The sequence below is a fragment of the Orycteropus afer genome, unplaced genomic scaffold, assembly GCF_000298275.1.
Source record: "Orycteropus afer afer isolate SDZICR_OR568_19922 unplaced genomic scaffold, OryAfe1.0 scaffold00370, whole genome shotgun sequence".
NCBI lineage: Eukaryota > Metazoa > Chordata > Mammalia > Tubulidentata > Orycteropodidae > Orycteropus > Orycteropus afer.
The window spans coordinates 1,302,120-1,329,544 of record NW_006921957.1 but is presented as its reverse complement, the minus strand read 5'-3'; the positions used below and the strand labels follow the sequence as shown (position 1 = coordinate 1,329,544).

The 27,425-nt window shown below is 39.6% G+C and overlaps 1 protein-coding gene across 1 annotated transcript in view; it reads right to left on the bottom strand.

Annotated features, from left to right (window-relative positions):
- ST3GAL3 (ST3 beta-galactoside alpha-2,3-sialyltransferase 3) overlaps positions 1-27,425 on the bottom strand; it is a 346,519-nt gene that overhangs the window by 243,033 nt on the left and 76,061 nt on the right. Inside the window, exon 2 of the mRNA XM_007953053.1 lies at positions 7,194-7,241. Within this exon, the coding sequence (XP_007951244.1) occupies positions 7,194-7,241 (48 nt within the window). The remainder of the gene's footprint in view (positions 1-7,193; positions 7,242-27,425) is intronic.

Genomic DNA, 27,425 nt, shown 5'->3' with positions numbered 1-27,425 from the left:
TCTCTCTCTCTCTCTCTCTCTCTCTCTATATGCTTTGTTGGTTTTTGTGTTTCTCTGGAGAACCCAATCTAGCACAGTAGGGGTCGATATACTTTTCCTGTAAAGGATAAAACAGAAAATACTTTTGACTTTACAGGCCATATGGGCTCTTGCAATTACTTAACTCTATTATTGTAGTACAATAGCAGCCACAGACAATATGTTTAAAAAAAAAAAAAAGTCTATGTTCCAAAAAAAATTCTAATTACAAAAATAGATGATGGGCCAGATTTGGTCCAAAGGCAGTAATTTGTCAACTTTTCTCTTACCAAGCCAACTTTATCTCTTGCCTAGACGAATGACAAAAGTTAAAGTTTCCCAACTGATCCCTCCAGTCTCCTTCCTCTGATTTTCTCTACCACACGAAGAATCATTTTTGCTAAAACACAATTCTGATCATGTAACTCTTCTGATTAAACTGTCAGTAGCTCCTCACCAATCTCAGGAAAAAGACTCAATCGCTTGAAATAGCTACATTCAAGGCTCTTTATGATCTGACCCTTGTCAATTTCTCCAGCTCCTGATACCTGATGCTTAAGCTATGCTCTCTAATGTGTTATGATTCTGGGATTTACATGACTTTGCCACTTAGCGGATGCTCTACTTATTTCTTCCTGTCTTGCCTTGACATAAGGTGTAGGGACGTGCCTCAAAGGGAAACCCTATTGCTAATGAGAAAGAACCTTCTAGAAGCCAGTCCATCTGTCTCTGATAAGCTCCACTCAGGCTTCAATCCATTCTGCATGTATCAGCATGCCCCACTCTGGTTGGACTTCAGCAGCTTGGTGATCTTGTGGTGATGGCAGTCCATACAACACAGGAGCCTGCTGCTGTCAATGCTGGAAGGCAGAATACTCTCCAAATGAGTTGCAGATGTCCAGACCCAAAAGCCAGCATGCAGCTGCTGTTTTTAAGAGACAAAAGTACACTGGATTTTCAAGTGACCACCACTGATTAGCACAAGGTTAAATTATTAGAGCTTTTTATCTAAATCTGAGGAAAATGTCACCCCTTCCTCTCTTCCTGGTGGGCATGTACATCCACAAGCTCATCTCTCTAGCCTCTCTGCTCTGAGGACAGGGTTAGTGGACCACTACAACATCCTCCAAAATGGTTTCTCAGCTTCCACCTTGCCTCCGATAGTCCATTCTCCAGAGCAGCCAAAATGATTTGCTGAAACTAGCTCATCCACCCATGCCTCCTTACCCTCTACCACCTTACTTTTTTATTAAAAATAAAAAAGATGTATTGTGAAATATAGCATACATACCGTCTTAGTTATCTAGTGTTGCTATAACATGAGTATCACAAGTATGCATGGCTCCAGAAAGTCTGGAATTCATTAAAATGTGAATTCTGTTCTGCATATTCACTAATGGTAGCTGAGCACCACCCAGTTCTTCTGGTCTCATGGCAAAGGAGGCAGTTGTTCAAGGAGGCAATTAGCCACACCTTTCATATCTTCTTCCTAGTCCTCTTCTCCTTCTTCTTCTGTTGCTCCAGACAAATAAAGACCAATTGTTGTGCCTTGGATGGGTGGTCAAACTTTGGAGACAGAATAGAAGCACTAAATAGTTATTAGGCCAATTAACTGGGATGTCCCATGAAACCATAATCCTAATCCTCCAAACCAAGGAACCAAATCCCATGAGATTTTGGTTGTACATAAGCAGCCTCAGCAGCTACTTTTTTTTTTTTTTTGGTTGTTGTTGTTATTGTAAATATATCTCATACAAGTTTTGCCAATTCAACTTTTACAGGTATACAACTAATTGACAGCAATTGCAATGATCAGCTGTGCAACCCTACCCTTAATCAATGCTTTATTTCCATCACCGTTATCCTCTCCTTTTCCCCTCTCTTCCACCCCTGGTAATCATGAATAAACTTTGTTCTCTATACATTTGCCTTTTCTTATTTTTTAAATATAAGTGTGGTCATACAATATTTGTCCTTTTGTGTTTGACTTATTTCACTCAGCATGTCTTCCAGCTCCATCCATATTGTAGCATGTATCAAGACTTCATTTCTCCTACTGACTTAGCAGTATTCCATTGTATGTACCACGTTTTCTTTATCCATTCATCTGTTGATAGGCATTTAGGTTGTTTCCACCTATTGTCTCTACTTTTGATGGACACCTGGGTTGCTTCCAATTTGGGGCAATTATAAGCAATGCTGCTATGGGTACTTTTATATGTAAATACCCAAGAAAGTCCAGTCTAATATTTAACTATTTCAAATAAATATAATAATTTGGAAAAAGAAAACTGATTTAGAACTTCTAAGTGGTTTTATGGGAGCTCTGGTAGCATAGTGGCTAAGACACTTGCCTGCTAACCAGACGGCTGGCGGTTCAAACCCACCAGCCACTCCTCGGAAGGAAGGTTGGGCAATCCTACTTCCGTAGTGATACTGCCTCGGAAACCCAAGGAGGGGTCGCTATGAGTCAGGTTTGACTTGACGGCACATAACAACAACAACAACAACAAGTGGTTTTATAATTTTTCTGTAATTGTACATCTTTAATTAGATGTATTTCAAGGTACTTTATATGTTTTTTATGCTATTAAATCAGCTCAACAGCGTGAGTTGTTTGTTTTTTTTTAATATGCATTTTACTACTGTTTGTTGCTCTTGTATAGAAATGTAACTGATATTTATCTATTGATTTCTATACCCAACATTCTGGCTAAACTCTCATTAATTCTAATAATTATTTTACAGTTTCTTGTCGGTCTTCTATGTATACTGTCTTATCAGCAAATAATGGCAGTTTCCTTTTTTCTTCTCCAATCCTTGTAACTTTTCCTTCTTTTGCTTGTCCTACAGAGCTGGCCAAGATCTACAGCAAGATGTTACATTGAAGTGCTCTTAGTAGACAATCTAGTCTTATTTTAGATTTTAAAGGTAATACTTTAACATTTCAACATTAAATATGACAATTATTATAGCTGAGACTTTCTATTTTTCCATTTGTTTCAAGAGTATTTGTTCTTACTAGCTGGAGAATTTTTGTAATCGCTGCTTTAAAGTCTTTGTCAAATTATTTCAACCTGTGTGCCATCTAATTGTTAGAATCTGCTGATTGTCTTTTCCTGTGCAAGGTGACACTGTCCTGATTCTTCATATGATGATTGATTTTGAATTGTATCCTGAGCATCTTGAATATAATGCTATGAGACTACACCAAAACCAAAAAGTCCAACCCACTGTTATCAAGTCTATTCTGACTCATAGCAACCCCCACTGGGTTCCCAAAGTGGCAAAACTTTATATAAGTATATTGCCCTGTCTTCCTTCTGCAGGGTGGTTAGTGGATATGAACCACCAACCTTTTGGTTAGCAGTCAAATGCCTTAGGCACTGCACCACCAGAACTCCTTCTTATTTAACTCCTGTGGAAACTGCTGATATTTTTGTCTTAGCAAGCCATCAACAAGATTTGTTTCAGGCAGCAAATTCTGACCGGCCTTCTATGGATTGTGGTTTCATTATCAATGTCACTCTCAAAGCCTTTGCAGTGCTACTCAGATATGTCCTGTGTGTGCTCCACCCAGTGTCCAATCTGGGAACTGGGTGGTGGTCTATCCCTTAATTCAGTTCTCAAAAATCTTTAGTATGTTCTTTAAAGTCTGATGCCAACATGCACAGCTTAGGAGTTAGCCTAGAAGTTCATAAACAGCTTTATGAGGCCATTTTCCTAAGCAATCCTCTCTGCTTTCTCCCCTATACTTTCTGGTACCTTGGGCCTTTCCCTCTTGATCCTCTGGTCAAAAAACTAGGGTTTTAGTTACTGCATTCTGGCATGCATTTCACACACTGTGCCCACATCCAGAACAAAGAAGGCAGAGAGGAAAAAAAAGGCAACTCTATTTCACCCCAACTTGTTGGGACTACAGGTCCTTCAGTCAGAAAGGAAGGTTTCCCTCCCTGAGAGTATTAGGTGTTTGCAAGTCCCACTGCTACCATGGTCACTACCACCACCAAAAGCACCCCACTTGCTCATTTCAGTCATATCCCTTACTCCTGCTCACTGAACTCAATCATTCTATTGTGGAATTTATTTCCTTGCTTTTCTTTACCATTTTAATATCTAATTATATCTAGCAGAAGCTCTGGTTATGTAATGCTTAAGGCATTTGACTGCTAACCAGAAGGCTGGAAGTTCAAACCCACGAGCCACTCCTTGAAAGGAAGGTTGGGCAATCTACTTCTGTAGTGATACTGCCTCAGAAACCCAAGGAGGGGTCGCTATGAGTCGGATCTGACTCAACAGCAGTGACTCTTTCTGGAATTATATATCTAAACAAATATAATTTAATTTTCCTTGTTTTTGAACTTTATATGAATGGAATACACAGTAAATATTGTTTTGTCTGACTTCTTTCACTGAATATGTTTTTAAAATTCATTCATGTTGTTGAATCTATCTGTATTTCGCTCAATTTTACCATTGTCTCATATTAATTATATAAATATAACACAGTTTGTATATCCATTCTACTGTTGTTAGGTAACTGGATTATTTTTGGATTGTGAACATTCTTATGCATGTATCTTACACATATAAACCTCAAAACCAAACCCATTGACATCAAGCTGAGTCCAACTCACAGCAATCCTGTAGGACACAATAGAACTGCTACACAGGGTTTCCAAGGCTGTAAATCTTTATTTTATTTTATTTTTTGCAGTGTTTCCTCCTCTCCCTTAGGGCTGTAAATCTTTACAAAAACAGACCATCACATCTTTCTCCCACTGAGAGGCTTTTGGATTTGAACCATCAAACTTTTGGTTAACAGCTGAGCACTTCAACTACTACACCAACAAAGCTCATGTAGCCTAGTGTATGTATAAGCATCTATTGCTGTAGGAAATATTCCCAGAAGGGGAAGTGCTGGGTCATGGAGTATATATATACTCAAATTTAGCTAGAAATTTCCACAGGTTTTTCCAAATCAGTAGAGATGCGAGTTTCCACTGCATTACATCCTCACCAACACTGGTAGATGAATATTAGATGTGATTCTAATTTGTACGTCTCTAGATACTAACATAATAAAAAAAATTTTTTTTAAACAACTTTACTGGCTCTTTAGATTTCCTCTTTTGTGAAGTACCTGTGCAAGTCTTTTGCTCATTTCTGTACTAGATTGTTTCTTTTATTCTTGTTGATTTTTGTACTTCTGTATATATTCCGGAAACAAGCTCTTGGTCAATTACTTGTGTTATAAATATCTCTTCTCACTCTAGATTGCCTTTTCACTTTCTTAATGGTATCTTTTGACTAATAGAAATTCTTAACTTTAATATATTAAAATTGATCAGTTTTCTCCTATATGAAAAGACAAAATTTTTGTGTCTATTTAAGAACTCTTTCTATTTCTTCACTTTTTTTTTTTTATTGTGATTTGGGTGAAAGTTTACAGAGCAAATTCATTTTCCATATAGCAGTTCACATACACTTTGTCTCATGACATTGACTGCAATTTCCCACAATGCAACAGCTCTCTTCCCACTTCTTCCCCATAGTTACCTCTTCCCTGTGTCCTTCTCTCCCATGCACTCCTGCCCGCCGAGCTATCTCCCTGTGCATACACAGCCATTCTATTCTTCCCTGATTGATCTTTCCAAGGAGTGTATCTACTTAATGTAAATGTTCAGCTCACATGCCTGTCTTTTGTTCGGCTGGAAGCCACAGGAATGGATTCGATTCCAGACCTGAAGGGCAGCTAGGGACCACAGTCTCAGGGGCTCCACCAGGCTCTATCAGACTAGCAAACCTTGTCCTTTTTTTAAAAAAAATGATTTTGAGTTTTGTTCCACATTGTTCTCCTACTCTATCCAGGATCTTCTACATAGATCCCCCTGTGATGTTCACTCTATCTTAAAATGAGTTCTTCTGCCTCAGCATTTCAGTAGGGGATGACTCAAAGATACAAGATATGAGACACAAAGATGGCAATGGAGAATATATGGGGTCTAGAGTCAAAGATGAGTGAAACTGGAGAGGTGACTTCACTTCTTTGAGCATTAGTTTCTTTATCTATAATTAAAAATATACTATCTATCTTGCAAAGCTATTTGAAGGGATAACCAAGGTATATGTAAAGCACCTAGCATAGTGTTGGCACATAGTAGGCACTCAATAAATAGTGGCAGCTATGATTATATTTTCTGAGCATCTTTCCTCTTATCCACACTGCCACAACTGCTAGAACCTCATAGCTACTTTGTGAAATATCAATTTATTGCTTTCAAGAACTGCAAAATAGATTAACTGCCCTCAATACCCTGCAAACTCTCCCTGGTATTCTTCCATGGTGCAAGGCCCATCATCTTCATCTAAATATCACAAGCTTGATGCACAGGGATGCTCTTCTTTCAAAGTAAATCATTCTGGGGCTCCCATAGGGACCCAATGGCAACAAATTGAAGAATCAAAACAAGATCTCTTCCTGCTCACTGCCATTAAGCACAGTGGTATGCAAAGGGTAGACTGCCTCAAACCTGGGAAAGGCAAGCTCCTTTGAGCTTGGGTGATTCTGTGTTAAGGGGTGTATTGTGCCATTTTGTGTGCCCTGAACTATAGACACAGGGAAGAACATACAGGGATTTGCCTGCATGCATTTTGACATGAGTACACAGCAAAGCTTGGTACTTCTCAACTGGAGTGAGTATGTATTTGAGTACAGCAGGTGTACGTGTAGATATGCAATTCTGAGTGTACATCCTTGGGTAACTATGATGCTTTCACCAGCCTTGGCATTCTGCTGGAGAGTCCTGATGGTTATCTACTCCAGCATACCCAGAGCTTGGGGTCTCTCAGTGCTCTATGTCCCACTCTCTGAGACAGGATATATGCAAAGAAAACAAACATCCTTTTATATGAGCCTAGGCCACTCTGAATGAGGAGGAGCATCTATTGCAAACTTCTCAGTCTATACTTTTAAAGCAACTGGGAAAGTTTTTGGCTGTTGTATCCCACTGCTGGTGCCTAGGCCATGAGTCATGGAAAGGCTTCTTGAGATTTTTCCCACAATACTGAGATATTCCATTGCCCTCCCCAGATACACCCCACCCCATTAGGCTCCACTTCAAAATGGCCAGTATTGAGAGCTGAAAGGATGATAGAGGGGGAAGGATTGGTACCTGAGCCTAGTGTTTGTCCAGCGGAGTCAAAGGAAAGAACCACTGAATCTGCAACACAAGAGGACAAGTTCATTTCTTTCTCTTTCTTATAGTGAAAAAAACAAAACAAAACAAACCCAAACCAACCAACCAAAAAAATAAGCTCCCCACTGACTCTGCCCAAACCCAGGACAGCATTCAGCTGTTCAGGGAGCCTACACAGGCCACCACCCACCCACCCTCTGGGCCAGAAGGCCCTGCCGAACCCAGCACCCCTTGCCTCTTGCCCGTGGGAGGAATATCTCAGGGCAAGGACAGGCCCCATGTTCTTCAGAGGCATTTCCTGCAAATTTCACTTTTTTTTCTAGTAAAAATAAAATTAAAACAAAGCAAAAAAAACCTTCATTCCAGCATCTGATTAAGGCAGTAACATTCCCCCTTTGACCTTTCCCTTTCTTTTTCTACCCGCATATCCAATTATTTATCATTTCTTCCAAAAAAGACTTAAAGTGTCCTATAAGAATTTATAGTATATAGTGAAAAAAAAAAATGAAGCAGTCAGAGAAAGGGAAAATATTACACAGTCAGGGGAATGTCAGTGCACAAAATGCATGCCAAGAGGATCTACAGAAATGATACAGGTAGAAGGCAAGGAGGGATTGAGCTTCCAGACAGCCAAAGAACAAAGGAGAAAGCAAATGGTTATAAGATTCAGTGTGCAGAATCCATTCATTCATTCAAACATTCAGTAAATATTTACTGGGCATTTATTTTGTATAAGATTCTGTACTATGACTTTGAGTTATAGTAGCAAACAAGGAAAGCATGGCCTCTACCCTCATGGACCTCTCAGCCATCAGTCTAGGAGGAAAAAGAAGTTACCAAACAACTAATTATTTAACTAAACACTAATTCTGTACAAAAGAAAGGAAGAGAATGCTATGTGAGTCTCTATTAGGAACTAGACCTAGTTTGGAAATGGAACCATACTCGTAGGTTGGGAAGGCTTCCCTGAAGAAGTGACACTTGAACGAATAGTGGAAGAAGACATAGCAGTTACACCTAATATGAACGGAATGGGGCATTCCAGGATGAGAGAATGCCACACATGGAGTCTCTGAAGCAGGATGAAGCAGGGTACGTCAGAGTAAAAGGAAAGGCCAAAACATCAGCAAATTCTACCAGTCATCAGACAGAAATTGTTCTTATGGTCTTACTAAAGGGGACGCTATACAGTGGTGTAGACTGTATCTTCCACATTTTTGTAATAATTAATGTGAACCTTGTTTAGCTGTTTCTTATAATATATGCCAGTGTGAAATAATGGCATAAAGCCAATGTATACACTAGTTATCATAACTGCAAGTAACATCTGTCTCACCTGCTAGACTACAAGCTCCATAAAGGCAGTCACTATCTCTGCGGTATTCATTGTTGCATTACCAGCACAGCACCTGACACTCAATAACAGTGTCTACAGAAATGAATGGGAAGCATAGCCTACAGGCAGTCCTGCATAAATATCTTTTCTCACAACCAAGCATTTGCTAAGAGCTAGGTGGCAGAGAACTAGAGGATGTGGTTTCTGATAAGGACCCAGAGTAAAGATATTCTCTACTGCCAGTTTAGGGCACATCCATATATTTTGAAATCTAACAAGTAAAAGGTAGGGTTGACATCTTTTTACAAAAATGTAGATGCAGTATTAGTATTAAGATTCCTGACTGAACAGATGGGTGACCATCCTAGCTTCAAACAATCAGTGGCTAACTTCTATCAATTCTACCTCTTTATTAACATTTTTTTATATCCGTATCTTCATAGGGATGAGATATGTTAATAAAGAGATAGAACTGATAGAAGTTAGCCAGTGCTTGTTTGAAGCTAGGATGGTCCTCCTATGAAATGGAGGTCCTATGTGCTGCCATCCCCCAACCAATTCTGACAGCAACCATCCTTCCCATGGCACTCTTAACTTCTCTGCTGGGTTTAATATTTTGTTCCAATGGCCACAAAGAACTCATTGACAGTACTCATGATTGTAGAGTTTATTAGGGAATTAACAGGTTACAGTTCAAGTTCAGGAATGCTCAGCACACAATTCTTTGATCAGGACAGCCTCCCCTCAGCCATGCCCACAGATATGCCTTTCTCTGGCCCTTGGCCTCTTGGCCTGGCCTCTGCCCTGCTGGGGCAAGTGTTACAAAACTCTCTTAGCTCTGTCAATAGGTACACCCCACTCCACCAGCAAGCCTCCTGACCAAAAGGACTCACTGGGCCAGCAAGTCTACAGCTCTGTCTCCTGCTGGTCTCTTGATTCTGCTGCCTCTGCTGCTGCCATCTCTCTACCATCTCTCTGTGCAGGGATCTCGGTTCCAAGGATACACTCCACTCCTGGCTCTTATCAGTCTTGATGGTGGTGAGATTCCCCTTTTTGCCTCTGGGAAGGCTCATTTTAAGCCTAGCAGAATGACAAAACTGACCAATCCCTACATTAGGATTCCATATACCTTATTTCCATAGTTCCACCCCCACAAGGGTGCCATGTACCTTATTTACATTACTAACAAGCTATCTAATGCCCTTGGTGGGCCACAAAGCACCTCACATTTACATAGTTCTACCTAGTCATCTGGTGGGAGAAGAGCCATGCTAAGTAATTCACTGTACCACATTTACATATTATAAAACTTACTGATTTTTTCATTTGAGAGGAAAAAAAAGGGGGGTAGACAAGGTTTGCTGGTCTGATAGAGCCTAGGGTAACCACTGAGACTATGGTCCCTAGCTGCCCTTCAGATCTGGAACTGAACCCACACCTGTGGCTTCCAGTCAAACAAACGACAGGCATATGAGCAAATCACAAAAAAAACAAAACAAAACAAAACAAAAACTCACTGATTTTGTGTGTGTGTGATGTGGGTGAAAGTTTATAGAGCAAATAGCAAATTCACTTTCCATACAGCAGTTCACACACACATTGTTCCATGACATTGACTACATTTACCCCAATGCAACAGCTCCTCTCCTTCTCCCCTGTGTCCATCTCTCCATGTACTCCTGCCCCCTGAGCTGTCTCCCTGTGCATAAACAGCCCTTTTTTCTCCCATGATTGTTCTCTCCAAGGAGTGTATCTATCTCAGGTACATGTTCAACTCATATGCCTGTCTTTTGTTTGGCTGGAAGCCACAGGTGTGGGTTCAATTCCAGACCTGAAGGGCAGCCAGGGACCATAGTCTCAGTGGTTCCACCAAGCTCTATCAGACCAGCAAACCTGGTCCCCCCTTTTTTTTTTCCCAAATGATTTTGAGTTTTGTTCCACATTGTTCTCCCTCTCTACCCAGGATCTCCTACATAGATCCCCCTCCGAAGGGTTGACAGTGGTAGTGGGGCATCATCTAGTTCTTCTGGTCTCATAGTCATATAGGCTGAGGCTCACATGGTGTACCAGTCGTGAGGACTAATTGTTTCCATGAATCTTTGGTTTTCTTCATTCTTCTTTGCTCTGGACAAGGAGAGACCCATCGTTACATCTAGATAGTTGCTTGCAAGCTTTTTTTTTTTTTTATTAGGATTTGGGTGAAGATTTACAGAGTAAATTCACTTTTCATACAGCAGTTCACATATACTTTGTCTCATGTCATTGACCAAAATTTACAATGCAGCAGCTCCCCTCCCACTTCCTCCCCATAGTTACCTCCTCCCAGTGTCCCTTCCTTCATACTCTTCGAGAGGCCCATTGTCTGCCAACCCTGTATATGATCTTGGATACACTCTCCATTTAGACATACATAATTGTTTAGCTTGTTCACCCATCTATCCGTCCCTATACCCATATTTGCTTTCATTAACAACTCAGTATTGTATTTACAAAGGGGTTCATATTTGTTGTTTGTACTGCCCATGTAACCCTCTCTGTCTTTCTCATCCTCAATGCTGCCATATTGGTCACTCACATTTGGTACATTGCCCTTCTCTTCACCCAAATCAATATTTATCTCTATCTATCTAACAGCATTCCCTCCCCTTCCCTCCCACCCCTGGTAACCAACAAAGAAAATGTCCTCCAATATATAAACATTTCCTTAACTTTTACAATAACGGACTAATACAATATTTGTCCTTTTGCTTGCAAGCTTTTAAGATCTCAGTCGCTACTCGCCAAAGTAGGAGGTGGAACAATGTTTTGTGTAGTATGTTATGTCAATTGAGCTTGATGTCCCCTGAAACTATGATCCCAAGCCCACAGGTCCAACTACTCGCTCCCTCTGGTTAGCTGGCTGTGACCAAGAAGTGACTACAGCCTTGTTCCTTATCAGCTCTACTGTACCTCTGGGAATTCTTACAGAACATACAAATACACTTGTAGAACCACTGTCTGCCAACCCTATACATGGTCTTAGGTACACTTCCTGTTGCACAGACATACCTAATAGTTCAGCCTGTCCACCCATCTATCCACCCATATACCCATGTTTGCCTTCACTGACAACACAGTACTATATGTGCAAAAGGGTTCATCTTTGTTGTCTGCACGTCCCATGTACCTCTCTATGTCTTCCTGTTCCTCAGTGCCACCATGTTGATCACTCACATTTGGTACATTGCCCTTCTCTTCACCCAAATCAATACTTATCTCTATCGATCTAACAGTGTTACCCACCCCTGGTAACTAACAAAGAAAATTTCCTTCCATATATAAACCTTTCCTTGACTTTTACAATAACAGACTAATACGATATTTGTCCTTCTGTGATTGACTTACTGCAATCAGCATAATGTCCTCCAAGTTCATCCATGTTACACGGTGTCTTGCAGATTCTACATTATTCTTTAGGATTATATAGTATGCCATTGAAAACTCACTGATTTTAAGTGTTGCTGTTGTTGTTGTTATGTGCCACAGAGTCGGACCTGACTCATAATGACCTTCCTTGGGTTTCTGAAGCAGTATCACTATGGAAGTAGATTGCCCAACCTTCCTTCCGAGGAGTGGCTGGTGGGTTTGAACTGCTAGCCTTCTGGTTAGCAGTCAAGTGCCTTAGGTACTATGCTACCAGGGCTCCCGATTTTAAGTGTACAACTCAACAATTTTTAGAATATTTACAGAGTTGCACAATGATTACTACTATCCAATTTTAAAGTATTATCATCACCCCAAAAAGATTCCTTATATCCATTTACAATCACTCCCTGTCCTCACCTCCAGCTCAGGCAACCACTAACTCATTGTCATTATAGACTATGTTGTTGTTGTTATGTGCCATCGAGTCGGACCTGACACATAGCGACGCCTCCTTGGGTTTCTGAGGCAGTATCACTATGGAAATAGATTGCCCAACCCTCCTTCTGAGGAGTGGCTAGTGGGTTTGAACCGGCAGCCTACTGGTTAGCAGTCAAGTGCCTTAGGCCGTACGCTACCAGAGCTCCTGCTATAGGCTATAGACTATAGCCTAGCCTTTTCTGGACATTTCCCTCTTCTCTTTTGCTGGGATTGTTTTGATAGTATCCCAACCACACACATGCCTCCAATTTAGTCTACTTCCATCCATCCTTTATAGTGCTGTGTGATTTTTCTTAAAGTATACTACTCAACTGAGTCTCTGCTCTTGATTAAAACCCGTCAGTGGCTCTCATAGCCTGTAAGATAAAATTCAAGGTCTGACATTCTAGGTCTTCATCATTTTACCACTTCAAATATACGTCATGTTCTGTATATGCCACACTACTCGTATTTCCTCAAAGACGCTGCTGGACTCTCTGTTCCCTCCACCAGCTTGCCTAACAAACTAGTTTTCCATTAAGACCCCACTCAATCATTTCCTTTCCATGAAGGCTTTTCTGTTCAATTCTGCTCACTCTCTTCTTTAGCCATCACTGTACTTCTATCTTGGCCATTAACGTACTACATTATAATGCTTGCTTGCTTTTCTTTTTCTCCCACAAACTACAAGTTCCCTGAGGAGAAGGATTGTCTTATGCATCTTTTAGTGTGCCAGACACACTGAAAGTGCTCAATATATTGATTAAACAAAGCAAAACTAGTGAATATCCTTCCTTTCATTAAAAAGTACAGTTATCTGAGTTATATTTCACAAGTTGATGGGGATCCATTCTGTGTATAGATTCTTATTCAGTTCAAATCAACCTTGACCTGTCCTTCTGCTGTGAAGCTTCAGGGGTGCAAGTCTGGTCTCACCCTAGGAATATAAATGCACTCACACAAAGAGCCTTACCACATGAAGAAATAAGGAAAAGGTCCTATGAGCTTTATAGCTGAGAGATCGCATCCACCTGAAGATCAGGAACGGCCTTCTGAGGTGGTGACTGCCCAGGACGAGCGACAATGACAACAGCATCTCACATTGTTATTGCAGTTGACAAGTATTTTTGCAATTGCAATTTTCTCTTCTTTATATTCACAAACCACAAAAAAAAAAAACACCCAAAATAGTCCTTGAATAATCTCCTCTAAACTTTACAGTCTAAATGCAAAGAAATAAAACTAAAAGGCTATATTCTAAATGTTAATAGTGGTTGTCTCTGGGTGGTAGAATTACAAGTGATATTTATTCTCTGTATTTTTGCAAAATTTCTGCAGTAAACATATATTACCTGTATCATCAGGGGAAAAAAAAAAAAAAAAAGGTTAAAAAAAAAAGAACTCTCTAATCCAGCTCTCAGATTTTAACCTCTAAATCACTGGCACCAGGGCAGAAGGGCACAAGGTTCTTGATTGCCTTCCGGTTAAAAAAAAAGGAACTCTCTAATCCAGCGCTCAGATTTTAACCTCTAAATCACTGGCACCAGGGCAGAAGGGCACAAGGTTCTTGATTGCCTTCCTTATTCACTGTATATGTGGACACACTCTTTAGCTTTTCCCCTTAGCTACTGAGGTCATCTTTATATCTCATGTCACTCAAATACACCCCCCACCAACACCAATTCCTAAATGGGCTGGGCTTTTTCATTTTCTTCTATCTCTCACACAAACATTATCAAGCATCTATCTATCAGGTGCCAGGCTCTGTGCCAGACATTAGAGATATGGAGATGAGTAAGACATCATCTTTGCCTTGTTGCCAAGGAAGATAAACAAGTTAATAGGCATTTAAAATAAAAAAATAAAGTGCAGTAAGGGTATTCAGGGAGCAAGCCTCAAAAAGGTCTTACTGGACAGGAAAAGTCAAAATCTATGTAAATGCTATATCCAGTGTCAGTGGAATGCTCCTATGACCATGGGTCTTTAAACTGCAGAAGATGCAAGTGATAAAAATTTCAGGAGGAAGTTAGTGACATATTCATGGTTCTGTGTAAGTTTTGATGAATTTTGCTTTGAGTGTTAAAGGCACAGACTTGAGAATCACTTTCTCCACTCATTATTTGTGTTTATTCTAAAGGATGTAAGGTTATGTTAGTTATAAACCACTTTGACAGCTAAAGGGACAGCTCAGTATTCAACAAACTGAGAAGTTTGTTTTGTAAGATACAGAGCAAGAATATCCAGACCTCTCCCTTTCAGGCTAACAAATGTCACTTTTATTTCAGGCAGCCCAGGCTCCAGCTTTTCTAGGATTTCAGGCCAGAGGCAGGCATTGGTGTGCTATACAAGTGACCAAACAGAATTTCAGACTAACGTACAATGCAGCCTTGCTGCACATGACATTGTTCAATGAGGAAACATAGGATTTACTGGAAATCTTTTATTATGGTCAGATGTTTCCTGTGTCTGCTTTCTGAAGTGGAATAAACGGAATATAAAGAGAGTATGAGAAGAATGGGACTCGTCTTCCCAGACACTGGAGAAGCTTTCAGAGCACAAATTATGCAATGAATCAGCTATATTTTGGGGAAATACCTGTCATGGTACATAAACTATACATATCTTCTGCTATCCACCATGTGCAAGCACTAAACACAGAGTGAATTTTTAAAAAAATTATTCCCTCAAGTAGCTTGTAACCTAAAAGGTAAAATAAAAACACGTATAAAGCTAAGCAAAATACACAGGAATGGAAATAAAAGTAATGAGGGAGAGTCAACTATTCATCCATTTAACAGATATTCATTGAGCAACTATTCTGCACCAGGCGTAGGGATACAATGGTGAGCAAGAACAAGAGTGTTCCTATCCTCAAGGAACTTATGTTTTAGTCAGAAAGATAATAAACAAGTAAAAAAATACATAAAATAATTTCTGACAGTGATAAGTGGTATGAAGAATATTCAGTCATGGAATAGTTACCAAGGTTACAAGTAGGAGACAATACTAGATAGGGTGGTTAGGGAGAAGGTGACAGATGGGTTGAGACCTGAAAACAAGTAGCTATCTAGGGAAGGTATAGGGTAAGAGGGTTCAAGGCAGGAGGAAAAGAAGGAACAGAGAAAAGACCAGTGTTGCTGGGTACAGAGTACCAAAAACACAGAAAGGTGGAAAAATGAGATCAGAGAGGAATACAGGAACCAGCTCTGTGGGAGGCCTTACAGCCATAGTAAAATGTCTGGATTATATCTCAAGAGCAATGAGAAGCCCTGCTTAATAGCAGGGGAGTAGTATGATCTGATTTATATTTCTAAATATAGACCTTGGCTGCTATGTAGGAACTAATTTGATTATTTTGGCAACAGAATAAAAGGTGCATTAGGGGAGAGAGACTGAAAAAGCAGGGAGATCAATAAGGAGGAGAGCATAACATTCCAGAAGAGAATTCAGGGTGTCCTGAATTAAGGCAGCGGCAACAGGAATGGAGGAAAAAGGATGATAAACAAAAAAATTGTTTTAGAGGTAAAACTTACAGGTCTTAGTGACTGACTGGACATGAGTAAGAGATAAGGAAGGAGGAGGATTATAACTAAATATAGGGCTTGGACAAATAGATGTGGACTCTTGCTTGATTGGGATTGATCTTAATCTAAACCCTCCTCAGGTCACTGATGACTGGACCTCGATTGGGTACCTGAGGCAAAGGAAGCCAAACCACAGACTAATGATCCATCTAGGAGCCAGACAGGTTTTACCTTCTGGAGATTTGGACTGAGAAGCACAGAGATGTTGGGCATTTGGTAAGAGATACAAGCAGACAAAGAAGAGCAACAACCGGGAAGCTATGAGCAGAGCTCGATCTGGGCCCTGAGGTTCACAATACATTCACAGAGTGAAGAGTCACAATCCTGCTGTTGAGGGCAGCAAAATATCTTAGAGAGCTGCCTAAGATCCAGAATGTTCTCTCAATTGCAAAATCTGTGGCATCTAGCTGGATCCTATCTTCCCATGAGGAGTAGGTGCTTGGCTTTTCCTCAGCACCCATGAGGCTGGCCAAAAGTTGAGATTCTTCTTTTCATGTGTCTTGCTTGCTACCTTGGAGCTGTCTATAGTCTGAATGGGCTACCTATTCTACCTTCCAGTCCTTATGCTTTAATACTGTGGAATAGCTCTGCTGATAACCAAAAACAAACCAAACTCACTGCCGTCAAGTCAGATCCGACTCATAGCAACCCCTCCTTTGGGTTTCAGAGGCAGTATCGCTACGGAAGTAGATTGCCCCATCTTCCTTCTGAGGAGTGGCTGATGGGTTTGAACCGCCAGCCTTCTGGTTAGCAATCAAATGCCTTAGGCATTATGCCATAACCAAGTGCAAAAAGGCAGATCCGACACTAGGCTGATCTGATCTGGAAGTACAACTTTACCCCATAAAGTCTGACTCTCAGAAGCAGAAGGCCTCACTTGGACCTTGGCTCAAAGCTGTGTTCTCCAATCTAGCTTTATGGAAGAGCCCTGAACTTTGGGGATTATTGGCCCATGAATAGAACTGATACTTTAATGGCCATGTGGCTACCTATTTCTCGTTCTGATTTCCCCACTGTTTAGATCCTGGAGGGATCTAATGCCTAGCCTTAGTCCCTCAATTTTGTCCCCATCAACCTTAATCATAAATAAACAAAACTTGAGTAAATGAAATTCCAGAAAATATATTGAGCAAAAAAATCTTAGAAGAGAAAATAAAATAAAACCATTAATTTATGGAGACATGGAAGAGAAATCAGTAAAATAATCAGTTAAATAAGAATAGCAGGACAAAGGAAGTCAGAATAAGTAAGAATTGACTGGAGGGAAAAAAAAAAGACTAATTGAATCAATTCTGATCCCATTGGGTTGCCAATGCTGTAAATCTTTATGGAAGTAGTTGCCCCATCTTCTTCCCATGGAGCAGCTGGTGGGTTTGAACTGCCAACCGTCTGGTTAGCAGCCAAATGCCTCACCCACAATGCCACCAGGTCCTTAAGAATTGACTATAAATATTAAAATGTGGCAAAGAGATTAAAGATGCTAGTGGTTGAAAAGATACCACAGGGTTATTCATTGGGAGAGCATCTGTGACTTCATGGGAACAACTTCTGTGCGATGATTAGATTGCAAGGACTCAGTTGTGAATGAGTCAGTGGAGGCTACTGATGCTGTTGTTGTTATGTGCTGTTGAGTCTGACCTGACTCATAACAACCCCTCCTTGGGTTTCTGAGGCGGTATCACTACGGAAGTAGATTGCCCAACCTTCCTTCCAAGGAGTGGCTGGTGGGTTTGAACTGCCAGGGTAGCAGTCACTGCCTTAGGCACTATGCCACCAGAGCTCCTGCTGATGTAGTAGACTTTATTTTTAAGATGCTTCTCCTTAGATTTACTCCACTAATTTAATTTATCAACTATATAGAGAGCTCTTACTAAGCTCCAAAGAACTGTACAAGAGATCAGACAACGTGCCTAATATCAAAGAGTGTATAAACTATCAAAGGATAATACAGAGATACAAATAACTATATTGCAAGCCTCTAGAGATGTTGCTATAGGAGTTCAGATGCAAGAGAGATTTTTTTTTTTTTTTTTTTGCAGGGTAGGAAGAACCTGGAAAGACATTGTGAAGATGGTAATTGAGCTGGTATGAGATAACCATATAGGAGAGGCTGTGCTACTAGGTGGGAACAGCTAAGGACAGGCACTGAAGCATGTAAAGTGAAGGGGTGTGTGTTTCAGGAAGGTAAAATCATACCTAATTAATATATTAGGCTAGCTTCTTTTTTTCAAAAGGGAAAAATGCATGTGACTAAAATGGAACCAGTCAATAAAATCTGTTTAAACTTTCAAAAAGGCTTTGACACATCAAAGATTATTTTAAAAAAATGAGTCACCATGAAATTGAGGAAGAAACTGCTATGTCATGAGGCACCTGGCTGAGGATCAGGGGCAGGACATCCCCTTGGGCATCAGAACCCACAGGGAGATTAGGAAGAATAGGAGTAGCTGGAACTCTACTAGGTCACTGCCCTTGAAGAGGTAGGGGAGGGGAAGAAGGGTGGCACTGCTTACAAACACCTGCATGTACAAAAGAAGCAACTGGAATAAAAATGGAACTAGGTATGTACCTGAGCAGAGTGGAGTGGAACTCAGGAGCATGGGAAACTTACAGTACTGGTATGTTAAAAATAGGAAATGAGGCTGATGAATGTGAAGTAAAAAGCAGTATTGCCAAACACTGATTAGGGTTGTCTAGGACTGGTAGATCAATATTATTAGACTATTTCACTTCAAATGAGGGACAGCCCAGAAGCAGTGCCTAAGAGACAGAAGGGCAGACTCCATCAGAAATGAGTTAGTGGGGGGATTCTCAGGAGGACAAGAGGGTAAAGAAAGGACAGGAAGATGCTATTGAAAGGATTCAGCCTAGGTAAGTAGGGATGGAAAGGAAGTCAACAGGGTCTAAGAATTGAGAGACCAAGGTAGGTAAAAAGCCAGCAGTCCAAAAGAGGTCTAAGGCAGGGACTCACAATGATTGATAGCATAGCATGGCATGGCAGACAAGAGCATGAGCTTTGAGCAAGGCTGCCAAGGTCTAAATCATGGCTTTGCCAATTTTTTTTTTTTTTTATGTGACTTTGGGCAAGTTACTTAATCTTATTGTTGGTATAAGTTGCCAGAAAGTCAGCTCCCAACTCATCAATTAACACAACGTAATGAACTGGTGCACAGTCCTGTGCTATCTCATGAACAGTTGTGCATCAAGCCATTATCCATAGGCACTTACTCTTAAACCAAAAAACCAAATGTGACACAGACTGAGGTGGAAAATTTGAAAAGAACCAATAACAAAAGAAGAGATTGAGCAGGTCATAAAAAATTTACCCACAACAAAAAATGTTCTGGCCCACATGGTTTCACTGGAGAATTCTACCAAATATTCAGAGAAAAACTGACATCAATCCTATTCAAACTATTCTAGAACAGAGAGAAGGATGGAATCCTCCCAAATTCATTTTATGAGGCAAGCATAACCTTGATACCAAAATTAAACAAAGACATCACTCAAAAGGAAAACTACAGACTCGTGAATATAGACACAAAATTCTTCAACAAAATCTTAGCTAATAGACTACAACAACATATCAAAAAATATAATGCATCATGACCTAGTGGAGTTCATATCAGGCATGCAAGGATGGTTCAACATTAGAAAAACTGTCAATGTAATCCATCACATAAGTAAAATAAAGGAAATGAACCACATGATCATATCAATTGATACAGAAAAGGCATTTGATAAAATCCAATGCCCATTCCTGATCAAAACTCTCAGCAAAATAGCAATAGAAGGGACATTCCTCAACATAATAAAGGGCATACATGCAAAACCAAAAGTCAACATTATTCTCAATGAACAGAGACTGAAACCATTCAAAGGAACCAGACAAGGAGGCCCTCTATCACCACTTCTATTCAAAGAAGAATACTTCCAGAATACTGGAAGTCCTTGCCAGGGCAATAAGGCAAGAAAGAGAAATCTGAATTGGTAAGGAAGAAGTAAAATTATCCCTATTTGCTAATGATATGATCCTATACCTAGAAAACCCAAGAGACTCAGCAAAAAATACTACTGGAAGTTAGATTCAGCATAGTGGAGGGAAAGGGATACGAGATCAACATCCAAAAATCAGTTGGTTTCCTCTACACTAGCAAAGAGACGGCCAAAAAGAAAATAAGGAAATCAATACTATTTACAATAGCTACCAAAAATAAATAAATAAATAAATACTTGGGAATAAATCTTACTAGGGACACAAAAGACCTTTACAAAGAAAACTACAAACCACTACTTCCAGAAACCATAAGAGATCTACATAAATGGAAGAACATACTATGCTCATGGATAGGAAGATTGAACACTGTGAAAATGTCAATACTACTCAAAGAAATCTATACATTCAATGCAATCCTAATGCAGATCCCATCAACATTCCTTAAGGATATGGAAAAAACAATCACTAATTTTATATGGAAAGGAAAGAGACCTTAGATAATCAAAGCACTATTGAAGAATAAAGTAGAAGGTCTCACACTCCCAAATCTCAAAACCTATTATACAGTCAGAGTAGTCAAAACAGCCTGGTACTGGTACAACAACAGACACAGACCAGTGGAATAGAATTGAGAACCCAGAAATAGACCATTGACCTATGGTCAGATGATCTTTGACAAAGAGCTGAAATCCATTAAATGGGGAAGAGACAGTCTCTTTAACAAATGGTGCTGGCAAAACAGGTTATCCATTTGTTGTTGTTGCTGTTGTTATGTGCTGTGGAGTCAGACCTGACTCATAGCAACCCCTCCTCAGGTTTCCGAGGCGGTAACATTACGGAAGTAGATTGCCCAACCTTCCTTCCAAGGAGTGGCTGGTAGGTTTGAACCACCAGCCTTCTGGTTAGCAGTCAAGTGCCTTAGGCACTATGCTCCCAGAGCTCCTATCCATTTGCAGACAAATGAAACAAGATCTGTACCTCACACCATACACAAAAACTAACTCCAGATCGATCAAAGACTTAAATGTGAAACCTAAAACTATTAAAATTCCTCAAGGAAAAAATAGGGGCATATTTAGGGGCCCTAATATATGGCATAAATAGACTACCAAGCATGACTCAACATGCACAAACAGCAGAAGACAAACTAGATGACTGGGACCTTCTAAAAATTAAATTTTTATGTGCTTCCAAGACTTTTCCGAAACAGTCTAAAGAGAACCTACAGATTGGGAAAAAATATTCAGCAATGACATATCTGACAAGGGATTTATCTCTAAAATTTATAGAAAACTCCAACACCTCAAAAACAAAAAGAAATATTCCAATTTAAAAATGGGCAGAAGACATGAGTAGACACTTCACCAAAGAAGATATACAGGTGACCAACAAACATATGAAGAAATATTTACCATCATCAACCATTAGAAAGATCCAAATCAAAACAACAATGAGATACCATCTCACCCCAAAAAGACATAAAATAACACATGCTGGCAAGGATATGGAGAGACTGGTACTCTCATACACTGCTGGTAGAACTGTAAAACTACTGTGGAAATAAGTATGACAATTCCTTAAGAAGCTGGAAATAGAAATACCATTTGATCTAGCAATCCCATTACTAGGTATATATCTTAAAGAAGAGAGAGCCAGCACACCCATGTTCATTGCAGCAGTACTGACATTAACAAAGAAATGGAAACAACCTAAGTGCCCATCAACAGAAGAATGGATAACCAAACTATGGTACATACATACAATGGAATATTATGCAACACTAAAGAATACTGTAGAATCTGTGAAACACTACATAATGTGAATGAACTTGGAGGACATTATGCTGAGTGAAATAAGTCAATCACAGAAAAATAAATATTATATTTGTTCACTACTGTAAAAAGTCAAGGAAAGTTTCATATATGGAAGGAAACTTTTCTTGTTTGTTACCAGGGATGGGAGTAGAGGGGAGGAAATACTACCAGATAGGTAGAGACAAGTATTGATTTGAGTGAAGGTAAGGGCAATGTGCCAAAAGTGAGTGATTAACGTGATGGCACTGAGGAACAGGAAGACAGAGAGAGATACGTGGGAGGTACAGACAACAAAAATGAACCCTTTTGCATGTACAATACTGTGTTGTCAGTGATAACAAGCATTGATCTATGGGTGGACAGATGGGTGAACTCAGTGATGGCAAGCATTGATCTAGGGGCGGATGGATTAGTGAACAGGCTGAATGATTGGGTATGTCTCGGGAGGGAAGAGTGTGCCCATGACCATGCATAGAGTTAGTAGACAATATTTCTACATGCGTATTTGTATGTGCTATAAGAATGTCTGGGAATATAGTAGAACAGACAAGGAGCAAGGGTGTGGTGGCTTCTTGGCCACAGCCAGCTACCTTGAGGGAGCGAGTAGTTGGGCCTATGGGCTCGGGACCATGGTTGCAGGGGACATCAAGCTCAATTGGCATAATATACCACACAAAAATATTGTTTCACATCCTACTTTGGTGAGTAGCGACTGGGATCTTCAAAGCTTGCAAGCAGCCATCTAGATGCAACAATGGGTCTCCAGACCCAGTGCATGCAACAATGGTCAACCAGAGTAAAGGATGGATGACCATGCAACAATGATCATCAGAGTAAAGAAGAATGAGGAAACCAAAAACACATGAGAACAATCAGTCCAAGGGAAACTAGTAGACCATGTGACCCTCACCCTATATGACCATAAGACCAGAAGAACTAGATGGTGCCTGGCTACCACTGTCAACTACTAAGAGATGGATTGGTGCAGGAGATCCTATAGAGAGTAGAAAAACAATGAAGAACAAAACTCAAAATTATAAATAAAAGGACCAGATTTGCTGGTCTGACAGAGCCTGGTGAGATCCCTGAGATATGGTCCCTAGTTACATTTCAGGTCTGGAACTGAACTCACTCCTGTAGCTTCCAGTCAAACAACAGACAGTCATATGGGCTAAACATTTACATCAGGTAGATACACTCCTTGGAGCGATCAACTGTGGGAGAAAAGAGGGAAGTGTTTGTATAGGAAGATAGCTCAGGAGGCAAGAGTGCATGGGAAGGAAGGACACAGGGAATATAGGGATATAGGGAATAGGTAACTATGAGAAGGAAGTGGGAAGAGAGCTGTTACATTGTGGGGAACTGCTGTGAATGTCATGAAACAAAATGTGTATGAACTCTTGTATGGAAAATTAATTTGCTCTGTAAACTTCCACCCAAATCACAATAATTTTTTTAAAAGTATCCTGTTGATTTGGAAGTTATTGTATAATCAGGTATTGGTGACCTCAGGAAAAGCAAGTTGGATTAAGATGATGAGAACAGAAATCTCACAACATCAAATACCCCAGAGGACTCAAATAAAATGTAGTGTGAAATATATGTCTACTGAATTTATTAAGGGGGTCTTCAAAGGCACTTGCTATTGCAGTTTGACTTAATGAAGTATTTGGGGTAAACTGGAAACTGCAGTGGTTTAGGAATAGGGCTAGGAAGATAAGGAGTAGATTTATTTTATAATAAATTTATTTTCTCCATGAAATGGAAGGCAAATCATCATCTATGGAAATTGGGAGGGAAGGAATTAGTCTTCCAGTTGAAAATAGATTTAAAGCAGAGGTCAACAAATTTTTTCTGTACTTGGCCAGTAAGCATTTTAGATCACATATAGTTTCTGTCATACATTGTCCTGGGTTTTCGTTTTATTTTGTTTAACAAGCCTTTAAATTTTTTTTTTTTATAAGTCTTAACTCAGTTCAAAAATATAGACTGTGAGCTGAATTTGGCCTGTGAACTATAGTTTGCCAACCCCTGCCTTAAAGCATTTGACTGCTAACCAGAAGGCTGGCAGTTCAAACCCACCAGCCACTCCTGGGAAGGAAGGTTGGGCAACCTACTTCCGTAGTGATACTGCCTCAGAAATCCAAGGAGAGGTCCCTATGTGTCAGATCCAACTCCATAGCAGAGAGTTTGGTTGCATTGTTTTTTTTTTTTTATATATATATTTATATATAGATTACACACACACTTCTGCTCTCTCACAAATCTCAATGACAGTAAAGATTGTTGTGTAGCAGAAATACACAAGGACAAAGGGATCAGAAGAGACACAGGAAAAAAAAAAAGGAATCTAAGTAAACAAACAAACGGAACTAACTCAGCAAACCTAAGAAAAGAGAATCCTAAGTTGGCAGTTGGAAAAATGGAAATGTAAAATGAAATACACCACAGAACTCCCCAAAGACTCACTCACTGGTCATACCAGGTATTACTGGAAGTGGAAATTAGGACAATACTAAAAACAATTCATTCTGCAATATCAGCAAACAGATAAGATCACAAGGCATTAGAGTAAAATATCTAATATAAAGATAATGACCAAAACAAATGAAAAATAAATGCAAAGCAGTAAAACAGAACATATAGACATGTAGAGAAAATTATTAAAGTTCTCAGAAGACAATTATATTCAAGAAACAGGTATAGGTAGGATGTCATTAAAAGGGATATTTAATGAATAAAAAGAAAAAAAACATTTGAAAATTGAATATACGATAAAAACAAAAATAAAGTGGAAAATAAGGTGAGGAACTCTCAGAATAAAAGCAAAAAACAGATGGAAAAGGAGAAGAAAAGATTTTTTAAAAAAGTAAAAGACCAATCTAAGAAATAAGACATCTTAATATAGGGGTCCTAGGAAGAGAAAATATGCAGAAATGGAAGGGAGAAAACATTCAAAGGAATATTTCAATAAAATTTTCCTGTAAGTAAAGGAATTGAGTTTTTTTGGCTTTTCTAGCACAGTATAGGAGCTCTGGTAGCATAGTGCCTAAGGCACTTGACTGCTAACCAGAAGGCTGGCAGTTCAAACCCACCAGCCACTCCTCAGAAGGAAGGTTGGGCAATCTACTTCCATAGTGATAGTGCCTCGGCAACCCAAGGAGGGGTCGCTATGAGTCAGGGTCAACTCGACGGCACATAACAACAACAACAGCACAGTATGGAAGTAGCATCCCACCCAAGTACATCATGATGAAATTTCAAAACACTCTTATTTCCAGAAAGAAAGCAAGCAGATTTTATACAAATAACAAAAAAATGAGAAGGGACTTCTCAAGAGGAACACTTAGAACCTAGAATACAGTGAGTGTAATGCCTTTAAAATAATGAGGGAAAATTATTTCCAACCTAGAATTCTATACCCAGCCAAGCTATCAATTAAGTATGACATTAGAATAAAAGCATTTTCACACATGTAAGTTCTCAAAAATTTAATTTTCATGCATTCTTTCTCGGGAAATTAGTAGATGTGTTCCACAAAATAAAGTAACATATTAAATAAACATGGAATCCAGTAAATAGGACACACCAAAAGAGGATGACGGTGAAGAGAGACCTTAAGACCACAACTGTACAGTGTTTCAGAAGGCTGCTCTAGAGATTTCTTCATGAAAATGATTGTTGTTGTTGTTATGTGCTGTCGAGTCGGACCCAACTCATAGCGACCCTTCCTTGGGTTTCCGAGGCAGTATCACTATGGAAGTAGATTGTCCATCTTCCTTCCAACGAGTGGCTGGTGGGTTTAAACCACCAGCCTTCTGGTTAGCAGTCAAGTGCCTTAGGCACTACGCCACAAGAGAATGATAGGTTATCTAATGTGTTTGAACATATGGAAAAATTTATACAAATAAGGAAGACTTTAGGATTAAATCAGTGATAAATAAACAGAAAACTCCATCACCCATTTGTCAGTTTGTTGAATTGTGGTGGCTTGTGTGCTGCTGTGCTGGCTGGAAGCTATTCCACTGGGATTTCCAATACCAGCATAGTCACCCATGATGAACAGGTTTCAGACCTTCCTTCAAAGTCAGAAAAGGTGTGTGTCAGAGTTGTATCATTTCATCATAGTTATTCAAGCTGTATGCTGAGAAAATACTCCCAGAAGCTGGATTATATGAAGAAGAATGTGACATCAGAACTGGAGGAAGACTCATTAACAACCTGAGCTAAGCAGATGATACAACATTGCTTGCTAAAAGTGAAGACTTAAAGTACTTATTAATGAAGAAGAAAGACTATAGCCTTCAGTACGGATTACACCTCAACATAAGAAAACAAAAATCCTCACAACTGGACCAATAAGCAACATCATGATAAACAGAGAAAAAACTGAAGTTGTCAAGGATTTCATTTTACTTGGATCCACAATCAACACCCATGGAGGCAGGTGTCAAGAAATCAGACATCAACTGCACTGGGAAAATCTGCTGCAAAAGACCTATTTAAAGTGGGAAGAAGCAAAGACATCACTTTGTAGATTAACGTGTGCCTGACCCAAGCCAGAGTATTTTCAATTGGCTCATATGCACATGAAGGCTGGACAATGAATAAGGAAGACCAAAGAAGAATTGATATATTTGATTGTGAAGTTGGTGAAGAATACTGAAAATACCAAGGACTGCAAGAAGAATTAAAAAATCTGTCTTGGAAGAAGTGCAGGCAGAATGTTTCTTAGATGTGACAATGGCCAGATTTCATCTCTTGTACATTAGTTCCTGGTATCATCCCTTTCGTCTGGTTTTCGGTCACTGGTGTTCAATGCATAAAATCTATGCTTCAGATGGTCTAAATTCAGGTGGGATATAATCAAGGTCATATTTTGGCTCACACAGACTTCTTTTAATTATCTTCACCTTCAACTTGAACTTGCATATGAGATATTGATGGTCTGTTCCACCGTCAGCTCCTGGCCTTGTTTGAATGAAGATATAAAGCTTCTCCATTGCCTCTTTCCACAGATGTTGTTGATCTGATTCCTGTGTACTCGATCTTGTGAGGTTCATGTATATAGCCACCATTTATGTTGTTGAAATAAAGGTATTTGCAATGAATAAGCTGTTGGTCTTGCAAAATTCTGTCTTGAAAACCAGACCAACCTTATGAGAGATACTAAAGGGAGTCCTTGGAACAGAGAACCAAAAATAGCAAACAACGACCGGCCATTAATACACAAGATGACATAACCCAGAAACCATAGCTAGGGACATATCCAAAGTAAAATAAGCTTACAAGATTGTAAACCAGGAACCAGAGACATCAATTAGCAAATGAGGACAAATGCAAACGAAAAAGAAGGAAAATACTGTGTAGTTACAGAACTTCTAAATGGTGAGGAAGTGAAGATTGATTTGCAAGATAGAATGGACTGTTCTAAACTCAGGAAGAAAATTATAAATCACAGGGTAACCTCAAAAAAAATTATAAACCTTCACATCACAATAAAAAAGAGGACAAGCACAAATATTCAGCAAATACAAAAACAACAGCAACAAAGGAAATGATAACACGATTCATGAACATAATGAGCACATGCAG